Genomic DNA, 23,861 nt, shown 5'->3' with positions numbered 1-23,861 from the left:
AAAAATGAGTTGCTCTAGTCGCTATTGCAAATTATTTGATTTCAACACGTATTCAGAACAGGTCCACGCCGTTACATAGGAAGTACAGTATGCAGACTTATATTTTGAACATGTTTTGTATTAACATCACAGTTCAGGTCTTATGGTAATCCACTATATAATCCACTATATTTCGTATAGTTGTCTACGTCCTGCTTGCTATGTTTTGATTTGAAGCTTCTGAAAGAGGTTGCTAAGCTATGAAAGATAACAGCATCAGCGTTGTAGAGACTTCTCTTCTAACCATTCCCCTAACGGTGTGGAATGTCTGTTGCTATTTCACAAAGCCTGTGGAGTACCAGACAACAGTTTGCCACCATGAAAGCCTTTTTGTTTTTGCGGATGATGTTTGATCACAAGAATGTTTTGGAATGGTTGGCGTTTGAAAAGTGAAAGCAGAGAGTGAATAAGGGAAATTATCATGATGGCTGTCATGCCTCTGTCTTTAATGGAAGCCTTGAAGTCCATGATCCACATGGGTTTGGGCCTGGAGCTCCAGTTCTGTTGAAACAGAGGAAGGTTCTGACTCATGGCCAAGTCCACAACAACTCTTGGCTCTTGGCTGTGCATGTAATTCCATTTATATGGGTGTTGATAATGGCCCACTGTGTGTTAGTTGAATTGCATAAGAATGTCTCATTATTCTTTGGCTGAGGACTCGCACAGCTGATTGTGACATAGGGACCTTGCGTAACTCTGTTATCAACCCAGAAAAAACCATTACTCTGACATAAATGTAACATTATTCGGAGACGTTATTTTAGCTCATTTGCGGTGTCTGTGGTATTTGGACTTGTATGCTCCGTTGAGCAGTCCACATCTCTCTTGCAGCACAATTCTATTTTAGTGATCAATCAACAAGGCCTGCTTTTGCAGATTTTTTTCAATAAGATTTTGGCATGCAAAAGTTTTCCTTTCAAAAAACACTTAAGGCTAAGTTTTTTTTGCTCATTTGTGCTGTCTGTGAGGTTGGTACTCACATGCCCTGTGAAGACAATTGGTTGGCTAGTACAAAGCTTCTATTTTTGTGTTTGCAGATATTTTATTATTTCTGTTTGTCTGACTTTAGGATGTTGACTGGAGAAGTTTTCCTGTCGCAATATTGCTGTGGCATTTCAAATGCTTCTATCCCCAAATAATGATCTGTGGCATGAAAGCATAATCTCTGTAATCCCGTCTCAGAGAGGGGTAGATGTGAGACAGAGGTGATGTGGCGCGGATCCTGTCTTAACTGCTGACATTCACAACTACCCAGAGAGGTGTTTCTTCCAATCACCGAGGCATGTCATAATGCGTGTTGAGAATGGTGGCCATTTTGTATTTTTAAAGTCTCTGTGTGGTCCATCTCCTGGAGGATTTGACCTTGATATGACTTGTCCTTGTCCAGATGACATCATGGAAATAACACTGGTTGAGGGCGGTTGTAAATCACTGTTTATTAAGCTTGCAGCATAAACTTTGTAGCTAACAATTCAAAACCACATTGTTATGTTGTGCTGAATACTTTAATATAGTGTTTTATGGTTCACGTTTTTTACTGCAGCAGTTCAGTTTTTCCAGTGGGGTGAGGGTGTACAGTGTGTGTGTGCGCGTTAGAGGTCACCTGTACCCGAAGACATGATCCGGGACCCAGGCAGATCCAGAATTCTAAATAATGTCACGGGTCTGGGTTGGATCTGATATGATTGCCTCGGGTATGTGTAATTTTAACTGACTTGAGAGCAAACAGCAAAAACATATACATTATAAAATACAAATGAACTATCAACTATTAAAGACTACCAGAACCCACTGGATTCTCCAATTACATTGAATGAACTACAGGACAAAATAAAAACCCTCCAACCCAAAAAGGCCTGTGGGGTTGATAATATCCTAAATGAAATTATAAAATGTACAGACCACAAATTCCAATTGGCTATACTTTAACATCATCCTCAGCTGTGGAATCTTTCCCAATATTTGGGACCAAGGACTGATCACCCCAATCCACAAAAGTGGAGATAAATTTGACCCCAAGAACTACTGGGGGATATGCGTCAACAGCAACCTTGGGGAAATCCTCTGCATTATTAGAGAGAGAGCGAGAGAGAGCAAGAGGACCTAACTCACTCTATGAAATTAATCAAAACAGGAACATTTTACATTTGGGTGGAAATTATCTCAGCAGAGAAAAATGTCCTCCTGTGTGCTACCTATATCACCCCACTAGAATCCCCATACTTTAATGAAGACAGCATCTCCATCCTGGAGGGGGAAATCAATCATTTCCAGGCCCAGGGACATGTACTAGTCTGTAGCGACCTAAATGACAGAACTGGATAAGAACCTGACATCCTCAGCACACAGGGGGACAAACACATACCTGGAGGTAACAGCATTCCCTCCCCCATATGCCATCCTAGGCACAACTACGACAACATAACCAACAAAAACAGGTCACAACTCCTGCAGCTCTGTCACTCGCTGGGTATGTACATAGTCAATGGTAGGCTTCGAGGGGACTCCTGTAGACTACTTTATCACTGACCTCAACCCAGAGCCTCTCAGCATTCAGTCAGTCCACTGACACCCTTATCACATCACAGCAAAATTACAGTCTACTTGAACAGAGCAATACTCAATCATGAGGCATCAAAGCCAAAGGAACTAAATAATATTAAGAAATGCTATAGATGGAAGGAAAGTAGATTGGAAACCTACCAAAAAACTATTAGGCAGCAACAAATTCAATCCCTTTTTGACAACTTCCTGGACAAAATGTTTCACTGTAATAGTGAAGTTGTAAACTTGGTAGTAGAAAACCTGAACCATATATTTGACCTCTTAGCTTCCCTATCAAATCTAAACATTTCAAACAGAAAAAAAAGGAACAGCACATCAGAAATCAGCTCAATGTAATTGAAGAATCCATAGATTCTAACCACTTCTGTGAAAATTGGAAAACACTAAACAAACCTCAACACAAAGAGTTTCAGTTGAAGTTGGAAGTTTACATACACCTTAGCCAAATACATTTAAACTCAGCTTTTCACAATTCCTGACATTTAATCAGAGTAAAAATTCCCTGTTTTAGGTCAGTTAGGATCACCACTTTATTTTAAGAATGTGAAATGTCAGAATAATAGTAGAGAGAATGATTTATTTCAGCTTTTATTTCTTTCATCACATTCCCAATCAGAACTTTACATACACTCAATTAGTATTTGGTAGCATTGCCTTTAAATTGTTTAACTTGGGTCAAACTTTTCGGGTAGCCTTCCACAAGCTCCCACAATAAGTTGGGTGAATTTTGGCCCATTCCTCCTGACAGAGCTGGTGTAACCGAGTCAGGATTTGTAGGCCTCCTTTCTCGCACACACTTTTTCAGTTCTGCCCACAAATTTTCTATAGGATTGAGGTCATAGCTTTGTGATGGCCACTCCAATACCTTGACTTTGTTGTCCTTAAGCCATTTTGCCACAACTTTGGAAGTATGCTTGGGGTCATTGTCCATTTCGAAGACCCATTTGCGACCAAGCTTTAACTTCCTGACTGATGTCTTGGGATGTTGCTTCAATATATCCACATGATTTTCCTACCTCATGATGCCACCTATTTTGTGAGGTCCCTCCTGCACCAGTCCCTCCTGCAGCAAAGCACCCCCACAATGTGATGCTGCCACCCCCATGCTTCACGGTTGGGATGGTGTTCTTCGGCTTGCAAGCCTACCCTTTTTCCTCCAAACATAACGACTGTCATTATGGCCAAACAGTAGTCTGGCTTTTTTTATGACGATTTTGGAGCAGTGGCTTCTTCCTTGCTGAGTGGCCTTTCAAGTCATTTTTTATTTATTTATTACCTTTATTTAACTAGGCAAGTCAGTTAAGAACAAATTCTTATTTTCAATGGCAGCCTAGGAACAGTGGGTTAACTGCCTTGTTCAGGGGTAGAACGACAGATTTTTACCTTGTCAGCTCAGAGATTTAATCTTGCAACCTTTCGGTTACTAGTCCAATGTTATAACCACTAGGCTACCTGCCGCCCCATTATGTCGATATAGGACTTGTTTACTGTGGATATAGATACTTTTATACCTGTTTCCTCCAGCATCTTCACAAGGTCCTTTGCTGTTGTTCTGGGATTGATTTGCACTTTTCGCACCAAAGTACGTTCATCTCTAGGAGACAGAACGCGTCTCCTTCCTGAAAGGTATGGCGGCTGCGTGGTCCCATGGTGTTTATACTTGCATACTATTGTTTGTACAGACGAATATGGTACCTTCAGGTGTTTGGAAATTGCTCCCAGGGATGAACCAAACTTGTGGAGGTCTACAATTTGTTTTCTGAGGTCTTGGCTGATTTCTTTTGATTTTCCTATGATGTCAAGCAAAGAGGCACTGGGTTTGAAGGTAGGCCTTGGAATACATCCACAGGTACACCTCCAATTGACTCAAATGGGGTCAATTAGCCTATCAGAAGCTTCTAAAGCCATGACATAATTTTCAGGAATTTTCCAAGCTGTTTAAAGTCACAGTCAACTTAGTGTATGTAAGCTTCTGACCCACTGGAATTGTGATACAGTGAATTATAAGTGAAATAATCTGTCTGTAAACAATTGTTGGAAAAATGACTTGTGTCATGCACAAAGTAGATGTCCTAACCGACTTGCCAAAACTATAGTTTGTTAACAAGAAATTTGTGGAGTGGTTGAAAAACAGGTTTTAGTGACTCCAAGCGTATGTACAAGTGTAGGTACATTTCATACAAAGTCATCAAAGCGGCAATAGGCTACAGTCATAGAGATTCTGTGTGTGTAAAAAGTTATTTATTTAACTAGGCAAGTCAGTTAAGAGCAAATTCTTATTTACAATGATGGCCTACCCCGGACGATGCTGGGCCAATTGTGCGCCGCCCTATGGGACTCCCAATCACATCCGGATGTGATACAGCTTGGATTTGAACCAGGGACTGGACCCGTGAAGACCTCTAGCATGCGTGCATACGTTCATTCATGTGTGTTCATGCATGTGTGTGTCTATGTGTTCATTCATGCGAGTGTGTGTCTCTGTGAGTTCATGCATGCGAGTGTGTGTCTCTGTGTGTTCATGCATGTGAGTGTCATGGCTATCCCCCCAGAGGGAAGTGTGTGTACCTGGGCTTTACAAAGTCTCAGGTGTGTCACGCCATCAAGGCCTTATGGGAGAGAACCAGTCCAGGGTCAGAATCAGAAACATACAATTCCCAAACTATGTCGATGTCACTGCCTGGCATGCCATTCTTCAGACGGACTGGGGGTACTGGTACTGACGGACTGGGAGGTACTGGTACTGACGGACTGGAGGTACTGGTACTGACGGACTGGGGGTACTGGTACTGACGGACTGGGGGTACTGGTACTGACTGACTGGGGGGTACTGGTACTGACTGACTGGGGGGTCCTGGTACTGACGGACTGGGGGGTCCTGGTACTGACGGACTGGGAGAACTGGTACTGGCGGACTGGGGGGTACTGATACTGACTGACTGGGGGGTCCTGGTACTGATTGACTGGGGGGGTCCTGGTACTGACTGACTGGGGGGTCCTGGTACTGACTGACTGGGGGGTCCTGGTACTGATTGACTGGGGGGGTCCTGGTACTGACTGACTGGGGGCCCTGGTACTGACGGACTGGGGATCCTGGTACTGACGGACTGGGGGGTCCTGGTAATGACTGACTGACTGGGGTATACTGGTACTGACTGACTGGGGGATACTGGTACTGACTAACTGGGGGGGTCCTGGTACTGACTGACTGGGGATACTGGTACTGACTAACTGGGGGAGTCCTGGTACTGACTGACTGGGGGGGTCCTGGTACTGACTGACTGGGGGCCCTGGTACTGACGGACTGGGGATCCTGGTACTGACGGACTGGGGGTCCTGGTACTGACTGACTGGGGGAATACTGGTACTGACTGACTGGGGGATACTGGTACTGACGGACTAGGGGGTCCTGGTACTGACTGACTGACTGGGGTATACTGGTACTGACTGACTGGGGGATACTGGTACTGACTAACTGGGGGGGTCCTGGTACTGACTGACTGGGGATACTGTTACTGACTGACTGGGGGATACTGGTACTGAGTGACTGGGGGATACTGGTACTGACTAACTGGGGGGGTCCTGATACTGACTGACTGGGGATACTGTTACTGACTGACTGGGGGATACTGGTACTGACTAACTGGGGGATACTGGTACTGACTAACTGGGGGGTCCTGGTACTGACTGACTGGGGATACTGTTACTGACTGACTGGGGGATACTGGTACTGACGGTCTGGAGGGTACTGGTACTGACTGAATGGGTGTTACTGGTACTGACTAACTGGGGGGTCCTGGTACTGATGGACTGGGGGGTACTGACGGACTGGGGGGTACTGGTACTGACTGACTGGGAGATACTGGTACTGACGGACTGGGGGGTCCTGGCAATGACTAACTGGGAGGTACTGGTACTGATGGACCGGGGGGTACTGGTACTGACGGACTGCGGGGTCCTGGTGGGCGCATGAATCTCATTATGGTTTGTTCATGCTACACAAGCAGCACTACAACACATCTAATAACAATAGCAACCTGATTTGAAGAATACTAAAGAATACTGGTGTGGTGACCGTTTTATGTAACGTGTAAAAGCTCTGTCCTCCACTGAAGTGCTCCACACCATGAATAAAAGTAGGGCAGTATGTTCATATGCACACAACATGGCCTCTCACTGACTCAATAACGGTTTGAGTGAACATCAGGTGTCTTCTACGGTAGTGCTGCTGGTGCAGTGAATACACTGTGCCTTGTTCTTCCATTAGCCCTGTATAGAGCCAGATGAAAGACCCCATCAGTGCTTCTTCCCTCAAATTGGACCAGTCCACACAAAGCCTTCTTCACATTCTATTACTGGACCTTGGATGAAATAGTTCATAATAGAGAATTCATGTGGTTTCTCTGCCTGGAACACCCAGGAGAAAAAGCTAATAAGACAGACAAAAGCTTATAGAAAAACATGTATAAACCAGGTTGGATTGGCACTGAGCAGGTCTGTGTTATCACACGTGTCCACCTGTCTGATACACGTGGTAGGGGACATTAATGGAGCTTCTCTGGTGGAAAGTCATTCATTCTGATGTTGCCCCCTCTCTACCATGTGAATCATATAAGCAGACAGAAGGACTAGTCAATAAGGGGCTAAGAATAAAACAAAATAAAATACAATTTAAAAGGCCATTTCCGTCAAACTTCGCTCTCGTGCTTCAAACAGGAAGTGTGTGTGTGTGTGCTACATAGTGAAGAAGAGAGAGGTAAAGCATGAGCCAGCATGTGATAAACAGTTACATTTCTCGTCTACAGCAACAGGGAAATCAGTGTATGCTTCAGGCTTTCCTCATTATGCTTTATGCTTCAGGCTTCCATTCCTAATGCTTCAGGCTTCCCTCATTATGCTTCAGGCTTTCCTCATTATGCTTTATGCTTCAGGCTTCCCTTCCTAATGCTTCAGGCTTCTCTTCCTAATGCTTCAGGCTTCCCTCATTATGCTTCAGGCTTTCCTCATTATGCTTTATGCTTCAGGCTTCCCTTCCTAATGCTTCAGGCTTCTCTTCCTAATGCTTCAGGCTTCCCTCATTATGCTTCAGGCTTTCCTCATTATGCTTTATGCTTCAGGCTTCTCTTCCTAATGCTTCAGGCTTCCCTCATTATGCTTCAGGCTTCCCTCATTATGCTTCAGGCTTCCCTCCATTATGCTTCAGGCTTCCCTCATGCTTCAGGCTTCCCTCATTATGATTCAGGCTTCCCTCCATTATGCTTCAGGCTTCCCTCCATTATGCTTCAGGCTTCCCTCCATTATGCTTCAGGCTTCCCTCCCTAATGCTTCAGGCTTCCCTCCCTAATGCTTCAGGCTTCCCTCCCTAATGCTTCAGGCTTCCCTCCCTAATGCTTCAGGCTTCCCTCCCTAATGCTTCAGGCTTCCCTCCCTAATGCTTTAGGCTTCCCTCCATTATGCTTCTGGCTTCCCTCCCTTATGCTTCAGGCTTCCCTCTATTATGCTTTGTACTATTTAATTGTTAACTCTGTTTGTACACTCCTCAATTCCTCATCTCTGTGCCTTTCTGTTTCTGTCCAGCACCGGACTATTGGATGTGTGCATGGGGCGGCAGGCAGCCTAGTGGTTAGAGCATTGGGACAGTAACCGAAAGGTTGCTGGATCGAATCCCCGAGCTGACAAGGTTGTTCTGCCCCTGAAACCCACTGTTCCCCGGTAGGCTGTCATTGTAAATAAGAATTTGTTCTTAACTGACTTGCCTGGTTAAATAAAAAAGAGACTCATTAATCCAGACAGACCGACAGGCCGGCTAGTAGTTCCAAACCCCACAGCTCCCTCTCCAAAGTGCTTTTCCCCTGAGCACACACAGACCGGTTTGGTAGAAAGTTTGAGATTTAAAGTTGGAATTGATAGATCACAACTCTGGTTGTTACTTGGTAGGGAAAAAGGTACTTATAAACTTGGTGGTTCTAGTCCTGAATGCTGATTGGCTAACAGCTGTGGTATATCAGACCGTATACCACGGATATGACAAAACATTTATTGCCTAAATATGCTTTGTCTGATATGTCATTGGGTTGTTTGGAAGGTGGTCATTCATATATCACTGTTCCTCTACATAGACTATATGCAGTATGCCATGGTTGAACCTTTTGTAATGGTCCTTGTTCATTTTGGTAGTTATTTTAGATTTAGTCTTAGTTTTAGTCTTAAAATACCTTTTTAATCACATTTTACTCATTTCATCCTTCCTTAGTTTTAGTTATTAGTTTTAGTCTAGCTTTAGTCAGACATTTTAGTCACCATAGTCAGTGTGTTTGTTTCTATTAAATAATGAATATTTAGGCTTCCTGTAACTTCCATCATGTGCACATTTCATATCAAATTAAATGTCCATTAGTTTCATGTGGAATTCTCGTCTCGTTACATTTTCATCTACTAAAATGTATTTGTAATAGTTATTGTTTTTTTTCCAGGGCGTCTCGTCTCGTTATCGTCATAGTTTTAGTCAGGAAAAGCAGGTTGTTGAGTATTTTTCATCATAGTTGTTGTTGATGTAGCTTTAAACCAGTGCGTTGTGATCCTCTTGCCAGGTCCAACCTCTCCCTGGTCTACTGGCCTGCATTTCCAATGTGAATGAGGTCATCCCATCTCTCCCGGAGTCATGCCCCAGTAGTATGTCTAATGTACCCTGGGTTATATTCAGTCACTGTGAAGAGGATGCAAAGAAATGCACCCTCTTTCCAAACAGTGCAGTACAGTGGCGTGGGACGAGAGTACGAGGTCCGTGAACAAGAGGCTCCAGTTGCTTCAAATTTCCCCCCGGTGCTATAATAGTCCATGGATACTGCTGCTTCCAGTACAGTTTGAGAGTGGAAAGCCAGAGGAAGTCCACATAAAGCAGGCCTACAGGATGTGCCTCTCTCCCCCCTCTCTCTGTGTACTGTCATGTTGTTCCATGTGGGAGGGGTTGGACGGTTAGTGGGGGAGTAGATCATACCATAAGAAGGGGAGGTGGTGGGGGGGAGGGGTACAGGAAACAGTGTGGGATAGCATTTCAGCTGTGACCTCTGACCCCTGTGATGTTAGGGCACTCTGTGATCTGGGGCAGCATAGGGAAATGATGTTGCACTGACAGAAGCTTCTGAGGACTGTGAGATAAATTGGTTTCTCTGTGGTGGAGCTGGTGGTTAAGACAGGAGGGTAGTGGACTTGACTGAACCCTCTGTGGTGGAGCTGGTTGTTAAGACAGGAGGGTAGTGGACTTGACTGAACCCTCTGTGGTGGAGCTGGTGGTTAAGACAGGAGGGTAGTGGACTTGACTGAACCCTCTGTGGTGGAGCTGGTGGTTAAGACAGGAGGGTAGTGGACTTGACTGAACCCTCTGTGGTGGAGCTGGTTGTTAAGACAGGAGGGTAGTGGACTTGACTGAACCCTCTGTGGTGGAGCTGGTTAAGACAGGAGGGTAGTGGACTTGACTGAACCCTCTGTGGTGGAGCTGGTTAAGACAGGAGGGTAGTGGACTTGACTGAACCCTCTGTGGTGGAGCTGGTGGTTAAGACAGGAGGGTAGTGGACTTGACTGAACCCTCTGTGGTGGAGCTGGTGGTTAAGACAGGAGGGTAGTGGACTTGACTGAACCCTCTGTGGTGGAGCTGGTGGTTAAGACAGGAGGGTAGTGGACTTGACTGAACCCTCTGTGGTGGAGCTGGTGGTTAAGACAGGAGGGTAGTGGACTTGACTGAACCCTCTGTGGTGGAGCTGGTGGTTAAGACAGAAGTGTAGTGGACTTGACTGAACCCTCTGTGGTGGAGCTGGTTAAGACAGAAGTGTAGTGGACTTGACTGAACCCTCTGTGGTGGAGCTGGTTGTTAAGACAGAAGTGTAGTGGACTTGACTGAACCCTCTGTGGTGGAGCTGGTTGTTAAGACAGAAGTGTAGTGGACTTGACTGAACCCTCTGTGGTGGAGCTGGTTGTTAAGACAGAAGTGTAGTGGACTTGACTGAATGCTCTCAAGCCATGGCTTGTCTTCCAGCCCCCAGGTACATTAGGGGCGAAAAACACTGAGGCGGATTGTTAAGTACTTTCCGTGCGCCCATGTCTGTCCAATGATGAAGTACAGTAGGAGGATTACTGTGTGTGGAAGAGTTGTGTTGGAACATTTGACACAATAATGTACTTGTTCCTAACTTGTACAAGTCTGAACAACCGGAGTTCATCTCGCTGTTTATTAGCTCAAGATTGGCTGTAGACTGTTGTATTTGAGCAAGATGCTCTTTGTATGTTTTTGTGATCCATTTTAAAATGGAATAAAGTATATTGTATGTCTTGGATGTGTGTCAGAGGGGATAGATAGAAAGCCTGCAGCCGGCATATCCTGTCCCACATGCTTCAGTCGACCTCGCTTCACAATATACTGCGCTTTCTTTCTTCCTATCACTGTGTATTGTGGAGCTGGCTGAGGAAACCATATGGGAACAGAATATACTACTAGAGCCACTATCTCCTCCTTGACTACTATCTTGACCTTGACCTAGAATTCCCCATTTAAGATGGCTCGTCTACCATGGTTCAGATTCATGAGACACGGATATGTTCCTATACCACCACTTCATTGCTGGTTATTGTTTGTATATGTTTTGTATATTTTGTTCTGAATGTTCTTGCTGTTGGGCTCTGGTGGGTAAGATTTCCAAACTTGAAACGTACTCACCAGTGAGGAAAAAAACATGGCTCCTCTAGCTAATTAGTCTGCAATGAGATTTGCTTGTTGTGAGATATTTTGTGAAATGTACAAAATATTACCCTGGACTCTATAATTTAAGCAAGGAGTCAACTCAGGATGTTGGAATTTCAGCATTACAAATGATTCCAGTTCCTAGAATAGTTTCAGCAAATGGTCTGTGCCAAGAAAAGCATATTTATTTCAATCTCTATTGCTTTTCCTGGGTTTACTGTGATAACAACCCAGCTCTCTGGGGGGTCTCGCTACCTAGCATTACAGCAATATTAGAATTTGACTGGAGAAGGAAGCTTTGTGCACACTTAAAGCACACTGTAGACAGGATACCTCCACAAAATCGCTGCTGACAAAGGTGAGTCGTGGTTAAAAATAAAGCTTTGCTTTTCGGTGACTGTTAGTGTATGTGCGTATCCTGTCTGCTTTTATTCACAGGATTATGTCTTGTTTTTACTCAGCACCTGCAACTCAACACCTCAGCAACTCATCCAAACTCACCTTCCACTGTCGCTACGCTAACTCACTCAGACTCACCTTCCTCCCAGTTGCTACTCTAACTCATCCAGACTCACCTTCCTCTGTTGCTACGCTAGCTCATCCAGACTCACCTTCCTCCAGTCTCTACTCTAACTCATCCAGACTCACCTTCCTCTGTTGCTACGCTAGTTCATCCAGACTCACCTTCCTCCAGTCTCTACTCTAACTCATCCAAACTCACCTTCCTCTGTTGCTACGCTAGCTCATCCAGACTCCCCTTCCTCCAGTCTCTACTCTAACTCATCTGAACTCACCTTCCTCCAGTCTCTACTCTAACTCATCCAAACTCACCTTCCTCTGTTGCTACGCTAGCTCATCCAGACTCACCTTCCTCTGTTGCTACGCTAACTCATCTGAACTCACCTTCCTCCAGTCTCTACTCTAACTCATCTGAACTCACCTTCCTCCAGTCGCTACTCTAACTCATCTGAACTCACCTTCCTCCAGTCTCTACTCTAACTCATCTGAACTCACCTTCCTCCAGTCGCTACTCTAACTCATCTGAACTCACCTTCCTCCAGTCTCTACTCTAACTCATCCAAACTCACCTTCCTCTGTTGCTACGCTAGCTCATCCAGACTCACCTTCCTCCAGTCTCTACTCTAACTCATCCAAACTCACCTTCCTCTGTTGCTACGCTAGCTCATCCAGACTCACCTTCCTCTGTTGCTACGCTAGCTCATCCAGACTCACCTTGCTCTGTTGCTACGCTAGCTCATCCAGACTCACCTTCCTCCAGTCTCTACTCTAACTCATCCAGACTCACCTTCCTCTGTTGCTACGCTAGCTCATCCAGACTCACCTTCCTCCCAGTCACTACTCTAACTCATCCAAACTCACCTTCCTCTGTCGCTACGCTAGCTCATCCAGACTCACCTTCCTCCAGTCTCTACTCTAACTCATCCAGACTCACCTTCCTCCAGTCTCTACTCTAACTCATCCAAACTCACCTTCCTCTGTTGCTATGCTAGCTCATCCAGACTCACCTTCCTCTGTTGCTACGCTAGCTCATCCAGACTCACCTTCCACTCAGTCCCTACGCTAGCTTATCCAGACTCACCTTCCTCTGTTGCTACGCTAGCTCATCCAGACTCACCTTCCTCTGTTGCTACGCTAGCTCATCCAGACTCACCTTCCTCTGTTGCTACGCTAGCTCATCCAGACTCACCTTCCTCTGTTGCTACGCTAGCTCATCCAGACTCACCTTCCTCTGTTGCTACGCTAGCTCATCCAGACTCACCTTCCTCTGTTGCTACGCTAGCTCATCCAAACTCGCCTTCCTCTGTTGCTACGCTAGCTCATCCAGACTCACCTTCCACTCAGTCCCTACGCTAACTCACCCGGACTCACCTTCCTCTGTTGCTACGCTAACTCATTCAGACTCACCTTCCTCTGTTGCTACGCTAACTCATCCAGACTCACCTTCCTCTGTTGCTACGCTAGCTTACAGAGACTCACCTTCCTCTCAGCTCCTGGTTCTCAGGTAGTCCTGCCCCCAGAGCACCACTTGAGGTTTAGGAGAATGAGGCAGAGAACAGGAGAGGAAGGCTTCAGTTATATCCTTCCCTCCACTCCCCTGCAGTGGGATGATTAAGGCAGTAGAACAATGAAGTCATTTCTAGTTCAGATGCTGAGAGGTTGGTTTTAAGAGACTATGGTGAACACTCTGAAAAACTGCTGAGATTTAGTACCTCTGAGATCTCTCTTTGTGTACAGCAGAGCTCAAGACCATCTCAACTTGACTTTGTTACAGAATGGTCCTGTAAAGCGTTCATAACTGTATATATAGCTTACGATGGATTAATTCCATTGCACTTTCCCATCATTGCTGGCCTTGTTTTTAGTTAGCACTTTAAACCAAATTGGTTACAGATTCATCACAATGTTCATGTAGCACTCAAGAAGACATCTAACTCCATCGCTGACTATTCATTTTTCAATTACATTTCTCTAAGGACATATCCTTGTAACCAGTGTTGGGGATAACTTTACAAAAGTAGAGTGTTACGTAATCTGATACATTTTTATGAGTCACTAGTAATATAACGCTTTACTTTCCATTCAAAGTAATATTGTAAAGTAAGTAATATGTAATATATTGCTATTTCAAGTAACTAATCCCAACAACTGCCTTCATTTCTTTTCATTGTGATTCTAATCACTAAGATCTGGCCTTGCATTATCAGTTGAAAAAAATGTAAGATAAAAGATAAATCTTACTGTAGACTGGAAAAGACCGCTTGAGAGCAGAGTGTAGCTCATTATTGTTTTTATTTCTGTTAGTTAGTTTTCAATATAGTTTTCAATATACCTCTGGCAATGTTTTATTAATTGAATAACTTATTCCTTTTTCCATTTCATATTCACTGATGTGCTTTTAATGGTGCTGTGAGAGGATAAATATTCCAAAGAACTTCTGCCCTCATTTTCCTTCGGCAACCGTGGCTTCAATCTATTATTCCCACAATACATCTGCAGGCGCTGAAAACGTTTTCATCCATTACAGGAGGTTAGCTACAGTCATTTTGCACCCAATGGGGATATTATTTGGTTATTAAACCCCACATTATCTTTTTTTAATCTGGGATTTCTCAGGGGAATTATTTGAAATGTTTTAATTATACAGTATTTGTCTAAATTTCCCATTGACAGCGAGGTATGATTTGATCTAAAGATATACTCTACTAAGTTAAAATCATACAGGGTTGATCTCTATCTCCCTTCCAAAGCACAGATGAATGGGGACGTATACCGCATAACTATATTGTTCTTCATCACTTTTAATGTCTCATAAGTGTCTTTCATTTGTGTGTTTTTGTTGAAAGGATCTGTATTGCTAGGACAAAATGGACAACGTCAGCAACACTCACTACTATCACTAAGATCTGGTACATGTCAGCCCTGAGGCCTCAGCAGACTTTAATTTCCCCTTTCTCTCTGACTCAGATCAGGCCCCTATATGCTTTACATGTATATTTTAGCATAGGATTTGTCTTAATTACATCATGATACAGATGATAGTGATTTGGCATTGTTAGCATCTCATACTAGCTGTACCTTGTTTAAGTGACCTTGGATGACTGGTTAACTCCTCAAATGAGGTCTGTGACCATTAGTGATGAAAGATTATATCAGCTGATCTAAGAAGGTCTATATAAATACATTTGATTTGATTAGGAAAATTCCTCATCACCTTGTAAAATGCTGTAACGGCTGTCTACGGAAGAAGTGGACCAAAATGCGGCGGAGTTAGGGTTCGTCATTTTTAATGTTACGAACACTATGCAATTAACAAAACAACAAAACTGACAGCCAACACAGTCCTGTCAGGTGCAACAACAGTGACAAGCACAATTACCCACACCCCACAACGGAAACGTAGGCAACTTATGTGTGACTCCCAATCAACCACAACCCTCTACAGCTGTGCTTGATTGGAAGTCACACGGCCAAAATTAAATGAAACAATAAAACAATTACTCCCTTCTGCCACGTCCTGACCCAACTACACCCTCTACTGGTCAGGACGTGACAGTACCCCCCCCCTCAAGGTGCAGACCCCGGGATGCACCTACAAAAAGGAAAACACAAAAAAAATCCCCAACAAAAAGGAACACCTAAACAATAAGGGAGGGAAGGGAGGGTGGCTGCCGTCACCGACGGCACTGTGCTACACCCTCCCTCCCCAACCCACCTATCCTGGAGGTGGCTCAGGTGCAGGACGTGGACCTCGCTCCACCTTCGGCGTCACCCACTCTGTTGGCGCCGATCGCTGCGCCGGGCAGACTGGCCACTCGGGCTGGGTCGGAAGGCATGCGGGCCACTCGGGCTGGGCCGGAAGGCATGCGGGCCACTCGGGCTGGGCCGGAAGGCATGCGGGCCACTCGGGCTGGGCCGGAAGGCATGCGGGCCACTCGGGCTGGGCCGGAAGGCATGCGGGCCACTCGGGCTGGGCCGGAAGGCATGCGGGCCACTCGGGCTGGGCCGGGGGCATGCGGGCCACTCGGGCTGGGCCGGGGGGCATGCGGGCCACTCGGGCTGGGCCGGGGGGCATGCGGACCACTCGGGCTGGGCCGGGGGGCAGGAGGACCACTCGGGCTGGGCCGGGGGGCAGGAGGACCACTCGGGCTGGGCCGGGGGGCAGGAGGACCACTCGGGCTGGGCCGGGGGGCAGGAGGACCACTCGGGCTGGGCCGGGGGGCAGGAGGACCACTCGGGCTGGACCGGAGGGCAGGAGGACCACTCGGGCTGGACCGGAGGGCAGGAGGACCACTCGGGCTGGACCGGAGGGCAGGAGGACCACTCGGGCTGGACCGGAGGGCAGGAGGACCACTCGGGCTGGACCGGAGGGCAGGAGGACCACTCGGGCTGATCCTGACAGGCCGGGCACCCTGGCAGATCAGGGCAGGCGGGCACCTCTGGCAGAACCGGGCAGTCCGGCCACTCCGGCAGAACAGGGCAGTCCGGCCACTCCGGCAGAACAGGGCAGTCCGGCCACTCCGGCAGAACAGGGCAGTCCGGCCACTCCGGCAGAACAGGGCAGTCCGGCCACTCCGGCAGAACAGGGCAGTCCGGCCACTCCGGCAGAACAGGGCAGTCCGGCCACTCCGGCAGAACAGGGCAGTCCGGCCACTCCGGCAGAACAGGGCAGTCCGGCCACTCCGGCAGAACAGGGCAGTCCGGCCACTCCGGCAGAACAGGGCAGTCCGGCCACTCCGGCAGTTCAGGGCAGTCTGACCTCTGACGACTGTTGACTGGCGGGCAGCTCTGACGACTGTTGACTGGCGGGCAGCTCTGACGACTGTTGACTGGCGGGCAGCTCTGACGACTGTTGACTGGCGGGCAGCTCCGACGACTGTTGACTGGCGGGCAGCTCCGACGACTGTTGACTGGCGGGCAGCTCCGACGACTGTTGACTGGCGGGCAGCTCCGACGACTGTTGACTGGCGGGCAGCTCCGACGACTGTTGACTGGCGGGCAGCTCCGACTCAGGATTCACCAGGCTGGGGAGACATAACGGAGGCCTGGCTTGAGGAGGTGGCACAGGAGAGACCAGGGTGGAGAGACCCACTGGAGGACCGGTCCGTGGAGGAGACACGGGCTTGACCAGGATAGAGAGACCCACTGGAGTACTGGTCCGTGGAGGAGGCACGGGCTTGACCAGGATAGGAAGACATGCAGGAGGCTTGGTTCTGGGCGTAGGTACAGGATGTGCAGGGCTGGGAAGACATGGAGGAGGCCTGTTTCTGGGCGCAGGCACAGTCTTTACCAGACAACCAGCACGCACCTCAGGACGAGTATGGAGAGCTGCCTCAGGTGACATCATACCCACGACACGCTCATTAGGGCGAATGCCGTACTTTATGCACCACACTAGCAGCTCTCTCATCTCTCTCTCTCCTAATTTTCCCATTAACCCCGTCACAGTCTCTGTCTCATAGCCCTCGCTCACCTCCAATGTCATCCCGACTGGCTCTGGTTCCGACCTCAGCTCCACCGACTGTCCCGTGTGCCCCCCCCAAAAAAAATATTGGGGCTGCCTCTCGCGCTCGTTGCGCTCTCTCTCCTCATAGTATCGCCTCTCCGCTCTCGCCGCTTCAATCTCCCACTGCGGGAGGCGATAATCCCCAGCCTGAGTCCATGGTCCCTCTCCGTCCAGGATCTGTTCCCATGTCCATTTGTCCATAACGCAGTAGTCCTGCTGCTCCTTCCTCTTCCGCCCCTTGGTCCTGGTTTGGTGGGTAATTCTGTAACGGCTGTCTACGGAAGAAGTGGACCAAAATGCGGCGGAGTTAGGGTTCGTCATTTTTTATGTTACGAACACTATGCAATTAACAAAACAACAAAACTGACAGCCAACACAGTCCTGTCAGGTGCAACAACAGTGACAAGCACAATTACCCACACCCCACAACGGAAACGTAGGCAACTTATGTGTGACTCCCAATCAACCACAACCCTCTACAGCTGTGCTTGATTGGAAGTCACACGGCCAAAATTAAATGAAACAATAAAACACTTACTCCCTTCTGCCACGTCCTGACCCAACTACACCCTCTACTGGTCAGGACGTGACAAATGCACAATAGCTGATTTGGTGATGATGATGTTTCTCATTGTGTAACTTGTGAAATGTCATTATAATATTATGCCTTGAGCAAATCACATTATAATGAAGCAATCCCATAATCATGAAGACTTGTTTCGTTGTGTCATTCCATCATACTCTTATGACATCCATGTAATGTGAACCATGTGCTGCTTCACTAGTGGTATTTGTGGCTATAGCCAGTCGTTGTCATGCTGGTAAGTCCCTCTCAGCTTTCCCTATATGAGAAAACCATGCTTGCATTTTGGTTATTTCACAATCACATAGTTACATTCTCACCACACATGTAATGTGAACCATGACTCTGACAACAACATACTGTATCATATGAGTGTTGCTAGTGTCTGTGCTTTTGTATTGCTGCAAAGCTGTGACTTTCAGATTCCTTTAAGTTGTTGTCCCCATGGTGCACATCTCTGTTGAATTCAGACGTCCCAGTGCCCTGACCTGAAGGAGCCTGTCAAGCATTTATAACACAAACAACCTTCGTTAGCACGCCTCTGTGAGCCTTGTTAGCGCGCCTCTGTGAGCCTTGTTAGCGCGCCTCTGTGAGCCTCGTTAGCGCGCCTCTGTGAGCCTCGTTAGCGCGCCTCTGTGAGCCTCGTTAGCGCGCCTCTGTGAGCCTCGTTAGCGCGCCTCTGTGAGCCTCGTTAGCGCGCCTCTGTGAGCACAGGGTAATAGAGCATGAGCAGGAATGCCTATGAGCCATCTGAGCAGTGACCTTTGAACTTAAGGGACTCAGTGGTCCTGGTGTGTAGTTATTCAACCTTTAAGATCTCTTCATAGTACAAAGTCTGACTTGGGTCACAGTCTCTATTGGGCATAGGTAGAAATTATATTTTCTATTAAGGGAACTTAGTTATGCAGAAGCTGTTGGTGTCCTTATTATGTCCTTATTATACCGAATTATTATACCGAATTGTCTCACAGATAACTCTCTCTGTGTCTCTGTGTCTCTCTCTCTCTCAGGGCTCACGTGTCTTCGTGACCGCCTCACGTTCCGTTTCTGTCAGACCCTCCAGTGGCTTGGCCGATGCCACCTGCCCGCCGTGCGGACGCAGTGCTGCAAGACCTGTGGCCGGCGTTCCCGTGGCAACGAGCGCACGTCCCGTCGCTGAGGTCAGCGATCAATATAGGGTGGACACGGTCACCCACACTCTTACACTCTCACACGCACAGACATGGACACACACAGACATGGACACGCACAGACATGGACACACACAGACATGGACACGCACAGACATGGACACACACACATGGACACGCACAGACATGGACACGCACAGACATGGACACGCACAGACATGGACACACACAGACATGGACACGCACAGACATGGACACGCACACACATGGACACACACACACACAACACATACAGATGATCAGGTAACAGCTCTGGACTTGCAAAATTGCAGCATCCATCTTGTCTATCTGTCACTGAAGGGTGAATCTTGAGCTGGATACACACACACACAATTTCTCATACAGAGGTCTAGTGTCAAATTGGTAGCCTACACTCACCCTGCTGTCCTGGCTACTGGGTCAGAGCTGCTGGGTCAGAGCTCCTCAGTGCTGTTGGGATAGAGCCACATTCTGGGGGTTAGGAAAACCATACCTGAGCTGTACTTGATTAGTTTGCCTGGTATAATGGAACCAATGGAATAGTCCCAAAGGTGCTAATAGAATTATATCAAGCACTCCTCAAAAAAAGGATTTAACACATAGTAGGATGGAACCACATGTCACAACACAAATTCCTCCAAACTGTATAAAGAAGAAACATGGTTGTTGCTCTCTCTACTGTTGAGATAATGATGTGTTTGTTTGCACATTTCTCTCTGATGGATCCAACTGTTATTCTGTTTTGATTGTGAGAAATGTTGCAGCTGGAACACATGGTTTAGTCATATGTCTGGTTCAGCCAGTAGCAACGTGGACTGGAACACGTGGTTTAGTCATATGTCTGGTTCAGCCAGTAGCAACGTGGACTGGAACACGTGGTTTAGTCATATGTCTGGTTCAGCCAGTAGCAACGTGGACTGGAACACGTGGTTTAGTCATATGTCTGGTTCAGCCAGTAGCAACGTGGACTGGAACACGTGGTTTAGTCATATGTCTGGTTCAGCCAGTAGCAACGTGGACTGGAACACGTGGTTTAGTCATATGTCTGGTTCAGCCAGTAGCAACGTGGACTGGAACACGTGGTTTAGTCATATGTCTGGTTCAGCCAGTAGCAACGTGGACTGGACCAGCGTACTGATTTAGCATACAGTTGTTACAAATTTGTTAACTACAAGATGACCTTGTAGCTCGTACAATGCTTTGTCTTGATAGCAGCTGATGTAGCGACTAGTACATGTAGCGTAAGCAACACCACTTGTCAAGTTGGTTCTCAGCTTGTGAACAATGCTTTATAACGCAGCTACGTAGTGTAATTAGAGTTTCATGAATGCTTATGAAGTGAGTAAAAAAAAAAAGCCAAATTCTTTGACAATGGTGCTGCGAAAATAACCTGGTGCTAGAGGCGGCCTCGAGCGTCAAACTCCGTCAGGTGTTGGCTGACCAGTGCCTTTTCTACTTGAATCCTTCCTTCCATTAAAGTATTTGTCTCTAAATTCTGCCGTTTTAGTATTTGACATTTTAGTATTTGTCTCTAAATCTCAATTCAGCTTTGACCTTACGTACAGTAATGGGAGAATTGTTGTTCAGTGTACAGGGGAATAGAATCATTAGAGTAATGTTACTTTTAGCCATTCTCAGAGAATTACGGAGGGCATAGAGGTTTTAGAACAACAGCAAGGGAGGAATATATGAATTGCTAATTTAAGTTATCAGTGCATTGCTTTTATAAATTAGAATGAATAATTTTGTATGCCTCCAAGATTGAGTATTTCTTCTGTCATTTTGATGTAGTGAGTGGCTGTCATATTTTGTTTAGGCAATATGCAAACACTTGACCCGCCTCCCCTAATTTATGCACTCAGATGTGTAATTATTACTAATGATGATACATTGTTCTAAGAATTAATTTCCTGTCAAATGTTTCGCTTTTAAATCAGTTCTTTCAGAATTCCTTTGTTTTTGAGGATACTCTGTTAAAAAACAACTAAATATTTTCTTATCATGGCACTGATAAATCATCAATACTTACAGTAGTTTCAACTCTGAGACCTTTATTCTTATTCACCTTTCTTTTAACCACTTTTTTTGACGACTTAGTTTATTTTGTAAATCTGTGACCACTGAGAGATACCGTATATGTGTCACTTTTGACTTTGAAATGTCCTTTTTTAGTTTGACCATACACATTAGAGTTGATAATGATGATAAACCTTCAGCAGTCCTTTATGAGACTCAGAAGCAGTTTATATCACTCCTGATTCAGGGATCCTTTTAGTCATGCAACCTGAGGAAATTAGGATTTACCACAAGGTTTGTTCTGACAGATGAGTGATTAGTCTTGTAAATGTTTTGCTTTATAAGTGATGTATCCTCTATGTACAGTCATGTTTTTCCAGCATCTTCCCATTCCTGTAGTGGTGGGACAGGTTATTCTATGAGGTTATTCTATGCTCTGGGCTATATTGGCACCATCTGTAAGCGCTGTGGTGAGGTTGAACTCTGACTTCCACCTGAGGTTGATGGTGAGAACCAGGGCAGAGTAGCTGCCTGAGGCTTTCCTTCAGTGGATATGTGGCATACTACTATTTGTGAAACAACGTTTGCATATTCATCTCTAAAGGGCACAGGGAAAGATCTCTTTTGTTGTTTCATCTTGCCTCTTAACAATGCTCAGCATGTTCAACAGCACTCAAACCCATCCACTTACAAAATCCATTTAGTCATGCTTTTTTGTGTTCATCAATAGTACATTTATTTTGTAACATAAATGTTTGTACTTTACATTTTGTATTTATACCACTTCAAATAAAATTGTTGAAAATAAAAACCCAGTTTGATGCATTATTCTGCTGTGTTTCATGACTAAAAAGAATATTCCATGTACAGTGTTTCCATTCAAAGCTACAGGGAGGCTGGTTGTCAAGTATTTCATGTCTCCAGTCAGAAAGTCACAGATCTGAAACTCTTTATGCAGGCAGCTTTTCACTTGAGACAATTCAGACCAGAAGCCAACGTCCTCAGAGGAAGTAAAGCACTGCTGAGGGTTTTTATGTACACCAGTTTCTTTTCTTCTTTTTTTGTAACAATACAAACAACAACATACAAGACACTCACAAACATCCACAACATCACCCCTGCCCGGACCCAAGTGCTCACACCCTCCATCTCCAGCGCCTCAAACTGCACCATTTTGTTTCTCTCTGTCGCACATGTGCGACAGAGACCGCCGAACAGTTGTTGTATTCGGCGCATGTGGCAAATAAAGTTTTATTTTATAAGCATTCATAACCATTGATAACATTTTTTTTTTCTCCAATTTCGTGGTATGCAATTGGTTGTAGTTACAGTCTTGTCTCATCGCTGCAACTCCCGTACGGACTCAGGAGAGGCGAAGGTCGAGAGCCATGCGTCCTCCGTAACACAACCCAACCAAGCCACACTGCTTCTTGACACAATGCCCATCCAACCCAGAAGCACCAATGTGTCGGAGGAAACACCGTACACCTGGCGACCTGGTCAGCATGCACTGCGCCTGGGCCCACCACAGGAATAGCTGAGATAAGGATATCCCTGCCGGCCAAACCCTCCCTAACCCGGACGACGCTGGGCCAGTTGTGCGCTGCCCCATGGGCCTCCCAGTCGCGGCCGGGTGCGATAGAGCCTGGACTCGAACCCAGAATCTCTGGTGCCACAGCTAGCACTGTGATGTAGTGCCTTAGACCACTGTGCCACCCGGGAGGCCACATTCAGAACCATTCAGAACCATTGTTAACATTCATAACCATTCATAACATAGATAACATTCATAACCATTCATAACATTGATAACATTCAGAACCATTCATAACCATTGATAACATTCAGACCCATTCATAACATTGATAACATTCATAACCATTTATAACATTCATAACCATTCATAACCATTAATAACATTCAGAACCATTCATTCATGTATGCAGTTAGACCCTCAAAGTCATACCAGTTAGTGTTACCAGATCAGTATGATTGCTACCCAGAGAATGCCATGCTTTAGTTCTATCACTATGGACTCCAATGAGGCTTCACTAAGGGTCTTTTACAGCCTGGGGCCACAGGGACAGTTAAACCCCTTCCACTGGGCCTTGTTTTGTTATGGGTCTCAACAGCTTGTTAAAGGTCTCCCTTGTATAAGCACAGTGGAGCTAGTCTCTACTCTTTCACAGAGGATCACTTGGCCTGTGTCATGATACCCACAAACACAGTTCTATTCAATCTGGAAAGATGAACAGATTCCTGGATAGAAATGAAAAGCCGACATTTGCAGTCTCTGCTAAAGCGGGAACATGTCCTTTTAAATGTCATTTCTGCTGTAAAGATGAATTTCTGCCATGCTGATTGAATAGAACCCAGTAAGATAAGGTGGGATAGTAATGTCTGTGTGGTGTCCGTATGTCCACAGTTCTGTCCATTACTTCTGAATCAAAGGAAACGTGATGTTAACATACACATACTGTAGTTCTGGGGTGGGTTGAAGTAGGAGCGGCAGGACAATAACAGCTTTTGTTGACCAGATTCACAGCTTTGCACAGTGTTAACAATGACTTTGCACTGTGTTAATAATGACTTTGCACAGTGTTAACAATGACTTTGCACAGTGTTAACAATGACTTTGCACTGTGTTAATAATGACTTTGCACAGTGTTAACAATGACTTTGCACTGTGTTAACAATGACTTTGCACAGTGTTAACAATGACTTTGCACA

At 46.0% G+C, this 23,861-nt stretch overlaps 1 protein-coding gene across 1 annotated transcript in view; it reads left to right on the top strand.

Annotated features, from left to right (window-relative positions):
• The window catches only part of LOC106562791 (A disintegrin and metalloproteinase with thrombospondin motifs 7), a 156,312-nt gene extending 134,370 nt beyond the window's left edge, over positions 1-21,942 (top strand). The window contains 1 exon segment of the mRNA XM_045688866.1: positions 18,957-21,942. Within this exon segment, the coding sequence (XP_045544822.1) occupies positions 18,957-19,105 (149 nt within the window). The 3' untranslated portion in view covers positions 19,106-21,942.
• The last annotated feature ends 1,919 nt before the right edge of the window (positions 21,943-23,861 follow it).

The sequence above is a fragment of the Salmo salar genome, chromosome ssa11, assembly GCF_905237065.1.
Source record: "Salmo salar chromosome ssa11, Ssal_v3.1, whole genome shotgun sequence".
NCBI lineage: Eukaryota > Metazoa > Chordata > Actinopteri > Salmoniformes > Salmonidae > Salmo > Salmo salar.
The sequence above is the reverse complement of the archived record's forward strand: the minus strand, read 5'-3'. Positions and strand labels throughout refer to the sequence as shown.